This window comes from Frankliniella occidentalis, unplaced genomic scaffold (genome assembly GCF_000697945.3).
Source record: "Frankliniella occidentalis isolate FOCC.00 unplaced genomic scaffold, Focc_3.1 Scaffold52, whole genome shotgun sequence".
Taxonomy (NCBI): domain Eukaryota; kingdom Metazoa; phylum Arthropoda; class Insecta; order Thysanoptera; family Thripidae; genus Frankliniella; species Frankliniella occidentalis.
Window position 1 is genome coordinate 155,799 of NW_026267182.1, and position 6,156 is coordinate 161,954.

At 45.3% G+C, this 6,156-nt stretch overlaps 3 protein-coding genes across 3 annotated transcripts in view; all 3 read left to right on the forward strand.

The window, feature by feature from the left end:
• Positions 1 to 296: 296 nt before the first annotated feature.
• LOC113206016 (transcription initiation factor TFIID subunit 10) lies at positions 297 to 4,037 on the forward strand. The gene is made up of 5 exons (XM_026421886.2): positions 297 to 451; positions 3,221 to 3,403; positions 3,484 to 3,548; positions 3,630 to 3,749; positions 3,841 to 4,037. Exons 2-5 carry the CDS (start codon positions 3,260 to 3,262, stop codon positions 3,920 to 3,922), a joined length of 411 nt encoding a protein of 136 aa, XP_026277671.1. The 5' UTR covers positions 297 to 451; positions 3,221 to 3,259; the 3' UTR covers positions 3,923 to 4,037.
• On the forward strand, positions 458 to 3,133 carry LOC113206012 (chloride intracellular channel exl-1-like). The gene is made up of 4 exons (XM_026421880.2): positions 458 to 923; positions 1,112 to 1,359; positions 1,453 to 1,667; positions 1,744 to 3,133. The coding sequence occupies exons 1-4, from the start codon at positions 807 to 809 to the stop codon at positions 1,989 to 1,991; spliced, it is 828 nt and encodes a 275-aa protein (XP_026277665.1). The 5' UTR covers positions 458 to 806; the 3' UTR covers positions 1,992 to 3,133.
• A 147-nt stretch (positions 4,038 to 4,184) lies between the features above and the next one.
• The window catches only part of LOC113205262 (cholecystokinin receptor-like), a 198,744-nt gene continuing 196,772 nt past the window's right edge, over positions 4,185 to 6,156 (forward strand). Inside the window, exon 1 of the mRNA XM_052267445.1 lies at positions 4,185 to 4,427. The gene's annotated coding sequence lies outside the window, so the exon portion shown is untranslated. The remainder of the gene's footprint in view (positions 4,428 to 6,156) is intronic.

Sequence of the window (6,156 nt, forward strand, 5' to 3'; positions counted from 1 at the left end):
ACACTTCCGCGTGGCCCTCCTCACACCGCCCGCAGCCTCCTGACAGGACGGACGGGTCTTCCCTTTCTCTATTGTTGCCGCGCCCCGGAACAGCGACAAGTCCTCGACTGCCTAGACGCAGCGCAGCGCTACGCCACGCCTCCACTCGCGCTCTACATACCGTGCTGTAATACTCGGCATGGCGGTCATGCCGCACGCTACACACCCAGCTGTTGTTACATACGTTCGTTGATCTTGATCGTTGAGGTGATACCAGATGTGCGGCGTCACTTGAAACTTGGCGCCCAGGACCAGAGTGACGTCACGCAAGCTACTTCCGTTCCGATTCCTGCCCACAGGCACAGGCACACATCATCTTCATCCATCAATTGTTTTGTTTTTGTTTTGATCTGATCTAGGTTCGATTCTTGATTGGTGTCGGTTGTTTGGAGTCCGTACTTGATAGCAGCAGGTAATGTCCGTTTTATTTCTATTCAATGTTCATATTTTGATGCGCTACTTCATCAATACGGTACTTTAAGGACGAACAAAGAGGACATTTTCTCCGAGTTGTCGTCTGTCGGCGCCATCTCGGGACGGGATAGGCTATGCCCTATTTTTAGCCTAGTTCGGCAAGCGGTATTCGATTTCCCGTTACATCTATTGGGCAAATGTCAGATTTTCTGTCTATTCGTGCATCAAAATTCGACGCTGATTTTAAACCAGTCAAGATAGTTGATTTACTCGCTGAGAGGACTGTTCCTGGACACTTCAAACCATTTTCAAACTTTTGAAACATCTATATCATAGTGATTAGCTACTAGTGAATGATGAATGTTGAATCAGAAGATGAAATTGTACTCTTCGTTAAACTGGGCTATGATGGCCACAGTTTGGGTGCATGTCACCAGAGTCAACGAGTAAACATGCTTTCACGTTTAAAGGTGAGACTTGTCAAATTTTGAGGTTAAGTATTTCCAGCTAATCAAGAATTATTATCATCGTTAAATTTTAATGCTGATATTAATGAAGTTTCAAATTATTGTTTTGATTTTATATATGATATGGTATTAAGGGCATGACGACGTAAGTCTCTTACCAAGCTCATTCTTTTCCTAACATTTCTGTTCAGGCAACGGCACAAGTGATGCCCTCCCCTCGAGTTGTACCCGTCAACACGGCCAAACCCCCTAAAGAATTTTCTGACTTGGACTTGAGACTACGGCTTCCTGTCCTCCACATTATTCTTGCCACTGAGACAGATGGACTGGAACCACTGGACTCTTCTGATGATATTGTTGTAGCCCTAGAATCAAAATACCCAGGAGGGTTGTGTGCATGTAGTAGCCAATGTGAAGCGGAAGCAGATCAAGCTTCAAGGTACTCATACTGTTAGCCACTCCAGTTTTGAAGGAATGACTTAATAATATATTTCCACAAACTCACTATAGTATTTTCCTCTTTGTATTTCAGAGACTTTTTCTCTAAGTTTTGCTTTCTTGTTCGTGGGGTAGCTAAAGAAAGTTCACACTTAGAATCTGAACTTCAAACCCTTGACAAGTTTCTTCAAGATTCAAGTGGAGAACGCGGCGAAGGAGGCTTTCTTTGTGGATCAAGTCCTTCATTGCTTGATTGTGAAATACTCCCTAAATTACATCAAGTTCGTGTAGCTGCACAAGCCTTGAAGGGTTAGTAATTCTTATTTTGTACTATTGCCTTACTATTTGTCATTCCCAAATTTAATTATTAACTTTTTAATTCTAGGATATTCTATACCTGCACACTTCTCAGCACTGTGGCGCTACCTTTATGCAGCATACAGTTGTCCTGCATTTACTGAATCATGTCCTCCTGATCATGAAATAATTTTGCACTGGCTAGAGCATTGCGGTACTCCTGAAGCAATGAAGCAAAGTCGCAAATTACTGTCACAGATTGGAAGTGAACGTCATCAGCCATCTTACTCTTTTAGTATTCCTGCCAAGGCAACTCCTGTTGTTATTGATGACTAAGTTTTTATGGTTGTGAGCAATCATCAAAGAAGTCTGGCCTGTAAACATTCTAGCCAAAGATCTACTGAAACTTAATTATTGTCCATGCTTTAACTGAATCAGCTGTGATCATGAATCAGAAGATTTGATATTTTATGATTGCATTAATTTATTACACTAATAACTGCATGTCCAGGCAATCCTAGTCTATTTTTGTGTTTCTGTCCAAAGCTTAGTTTTTTAGAAGACTTTTTAACACTTAGATAGCTTATAACATTTCTATTTTTGGAGTTCTTTTACCATAATTGTTGACCTTGTACTAATTTTTTTTGAAAGTTTATCTTTTAAACCCCTTATCTAGGACTGTAAGTGTTATGCAGATCTCTTAAACAGAGTTAAATCTGTAGTTGCAAAGTTTATCATAATTTTGAGATTCTCAAATAAAATATTTAGCATCCTACCCACCAAAATATTGCCCTTGCTCTGACCATATAGTTTTATCAACAGTATTTTATTTTGTTATCTCATTTTGCCATCAACACAATGTTATGTAGCATAATTTTAACATAATTGACTGCTCTCTTCATTTGCTGCTAGTTACTTTGTAAGCTTTAAATCTCTTACCCCCAGGAAATGTTTGTTTTCCTAGAATAACCATGACAGTATTTATTTGCAAAATATTGTAAGACCCAGGAAATATGTTCTATTTCTAGTCAGATTGCTTTGTTCAATTAATTCAAGTGATCTATCTCACTATCATGTATCTCTTATCTGTTCTCTCTGAGATGTGAATCACTAACATGATCTTCAGCTTTTCAAATATTTTATGTGTTATTAACCCACCGCTTTATTTTCTTTTGTGTGTTTGTCATTGTTTTTTTATCTCTATTTATTTTTGATGTGTTGAGCATTGTACTTGTAACCCAGTGCTATGATATAGTTTTTGAGCATAATCTTTTGTTGATTTGCACTTGCCAATTTTGACTGTAAAATTGAGTTGAATATTATGGTGTTTGGTATTGAATGTTTGTCTCCAGAAATGCATTTTCTGGGCCATAGTTCCCCACCTGTGCAGTTATATCTTGTATCTCATTTGTATTATCATGTTTCCCACCATATATGTGTCTTATTGATTGTGCAATAAATTTTTATCTGTATCAAAATGGGGTTTATTTTAATTTTTTCCTTGATTCAAAATGAATAAAGCCTTGTAATATCAACATTCTACTTGTTCCTTTCTATTGTTTCAGGTTTACTTTATCGACGTTCAAGCACAATTTTACTCAACCATGAGTGGTGCTTCAGGAACCTCCGGTGGCTCACAGGGGGATACACCACCCGTCACTCCCATACCAGATGCTCCAGACTCTCCCAGAACTGCTGGACAGCCATTGTCAGACTTCCTGATGCAGTTAGAGGATTATCAGCCAACGGTAGGTTCAAACAATATTGTCTTTGGTGTTCAAGTTAGTGTCCAATTTGTTGTTAATAAAGTTGTCTTGTCCCTCTTAAGATTCCTGATGCAGTCACAGGCTTCTATCTTAACTCAGCAGGATTTGAAGCTACTGATCCAAGAATGTAAGTGATCATTTGATCAATTTTAAAAGAAATTATATTCAATCTAGGCTTGATAATAACAAAGGCGATTCTGACTTACAGAGTTCGCTTAGTCTCATTGGCTGCTCAGAAGTTTATTTCTGATGTTGCAAACGATGCCCTCCAACATTGTAAGACAAGAACATCAAATCAAGCCAACAAAACCAAGGGTAAAGATAGAAGGTAAGTAGCCAGAGTTATTTTGATTATAATTATTTTAGTTTTTCTGTTTTAATAATAGATTTGTTTTTCATTTCATTTAATGTTGTTTAAGGTTCACTCTCACCATGGAAGACCTCTCGCCCGCCTTAGCTGAATATGGTATCACAGTCAAGAAGCCTCACTATTTTATGTAAATACTAATACTGAATCTAATTTTAAGTGTAATCTCTGGACTTCATAAAAAAGCATTCATCAAACCAAGACTTATTAGGGGAAAACCTGTCAAATAAATTTACTTAGTAGAACTGACTTCTCACCTTGTAGTTCATTCAAGTATAGTATGCACATACTTAGTCCAGCCAGCCCCCTGCCTTGGTAGGTACCCCGGCACAGCGGGGCGCCACCCCATCCTCCAGAGATTCCCGGCTGGCGTCCACCGGGGGATGGACGCCACCCGTCCAGTTCAGTCTCGGCGCGAGCGTCGAGTGGAGAGGTCGAAGCCTGGTGCGCGCGCCGCACCACCCCCTTTGTGCCGGCGGCCCGCGTCCTCTCGCACGCTGCGCGGGACCGCCCCGCCTCGCGCGCCCCGCCGCCCCGTCTCGCGATTAACCGCGCTGCAGGAGAGTCCGAAAGAGTTCGCGTCCGTGTTTCGGTGATTGAAAATTTCGGATAACGACATCATTAGCAACCATCTCGACGGTAATTATTCAAAAAAAAAAAAAAAAAGGAAAAAGAAAAAAAAAGAAACAGAAAAAAAAACAACTATATTTTTTTTTGCATATTTTTGGGGCGCATGCAAGAGGCAAGGAGCTTGGGTCAACTGTACCGTATGCGAATCTTGAAAGCTTAATTCCGTGAACTAACTCAAGGGAATTTCTTACAAATTAACTGAATTCAGCTTAACATCAAAGTCAAAATTTCCTTTGGAACGGAACTACTTTTTGACGTGAAATGAAAGGTACGTCTTTCTGGGTGCACTTGACTGATTCGCCATTCGCCCCACCCACTTCCGTAGGTAGACTGTACCGCGCACCCACGCGTGTGGGCGGGTTTTCCTATCGTCACTGACCATGGTGCCTTAAGAAGCCACGAGCGAGTAGCCAATTCTCCCCCGATCTATATATGAAATGAAGACGCGCAACTCGGATTCGCTTTTCTTTTTTTCTCCGGGGCGGCGGGGGGTAGGGGAGGTGAGAGGAGTCGCACCTTCGGTCCCTCTCAGAGGACCTGCACTGCAAATTGCCCTACCCTTGGGGCGTCTTATTAAGGGTGGTTTTGGGGGAGAGGTGCGTGACCCACCGCTGCGCGTATTATACGCGCCTGGTCACATTTAGCCGCGGCGAAGGGCGGGTCGCCTCTCCTTTCATTTCTGACTAATTTCCCTTAATTGGTGGGGCGAGGCTGACGCTGACACACAGCGCACAGTCTCAAAGAGTCTGGCCTTCACGCCTGCTGTCGCCCGCCCCAGCCCCGCGCGTTTTCCGAGATTTTAATTTGAGCTAGGAGCGTCGTGGACTGGGTGGCGGGTGGTGGGTAGTCTAGCGACGCTCATGACGAATCGTTTTTAATTTCCACACCTTTTGCGCCCGCCCCGCCTCTCATTCTCCGGGCGGGGCGGGGGCGGAACGGGGTCGATGGGAGCAGTACGAATACAACGGCGTATTCAGGGTGCGGTACCGTCCCGCCCGAGGTTGCTGCCCCCCCTGTCGTGCTATAAATCTCTTCGGTGTCTTCTCGAACTCACCTTGCTCGGACACTCACGGCGAACAAAACGCCTCGCGCGGGCGGTAAAGAGAGACTCGGAGAGAAAGACGCCTTAAATCAGCGCAGCCGAGGATCCCGACGGGGCAGGGAAGCCGCCGCGCCGCCGTCCGTCCTGCGGGTGACCCCCCCGAGGCCCAAGGGTACGTATATGAAGGCTGAAGGTTGTGAGGTCTCGAGGGAGCCTCAGCGCCCCCACCGGCCCACCGGACGGGCCCCGCCGCAGCTCCACTCTCTGCTCCGCTCGGCCAGAGCTCCGCTGCCACAAGCAATCTCGATATCTATATCATACGTAAGTCAATAAAAACGGACAACATAAATTAATCGCGCTGCTCGCCTGGCCGGCCCAGACCGACCGACCGGACCGACCTCCCCCCCCCCCTTTTTTTCTGCGCCGCTGGTGTGCTGGGGTAGCAGCAGGGTGGCCCTGGCCCTGTCCCCTCCAGCAGCAGCCCCCGGCGAGGCCCCCGCGCCCCGCCCAAACATCCCCGCGGGGGGCCGCAATGACCCCCACACATGGTGCAAGGGTGACACACGGGGGTGCAAAGCAGTACGCCAGGGCCAGCAGGGTTATTGGAAATGGGGGGCCCCCTAATTTCTTGCTGCTGCGGCCGCCGGGGCGGGGGGTGTGCCGCGCCGGGTGGACGGAAGCGATGCGAGGGGAGGG

Excerpts from the sequence above, each read along its gene's own strand:
- LOC113206012 (XM_026421880.2), top strand. The coding sequence starts at position 807 with ATGATGAATGTTGAATCAGAAGATGAAATTGTACTCTTCGTTAAACTG. Across the intron at positions 924-1,111 it reads ACATGCTTTCACGTTTAAAG|GCAACGGCACAAGTGATGCC; the intron begins GTGAGACTTGTC and ends ATTTCTGTTCAG. Across the intron at positions 1,668-1,743 it reads AGCTGCACAAGCCTTGAAGG|GATATTCTATACCTGCACAC; the intron begins GTTAGTAATTCT and ends TTTTAATTCTAG.
- LOC113206016 (XM_026421886.2), top strand. The coding sequence starts at position 3,260 with ATGAGTGGTGCTTCAGGAACCTCCGGTGGCTCACAGGGGGATACACCA. Across the intron at positions 3,404-3,483 it reads TAGAGGATTATCAGCCAACG|ATTCCTGATGCAGTCACAGG; the intron begins GTAGGTTCAAAC and ends GTCCCTCTTAAG. Across the intron at positions 3,549-3,629 it reads GAAGCTACTGATCCAAGAAT|AGTTCGCTTAGTCTCATTGG; the intron begins GTAAGTGATCAT and ends TCTGACTTACAG.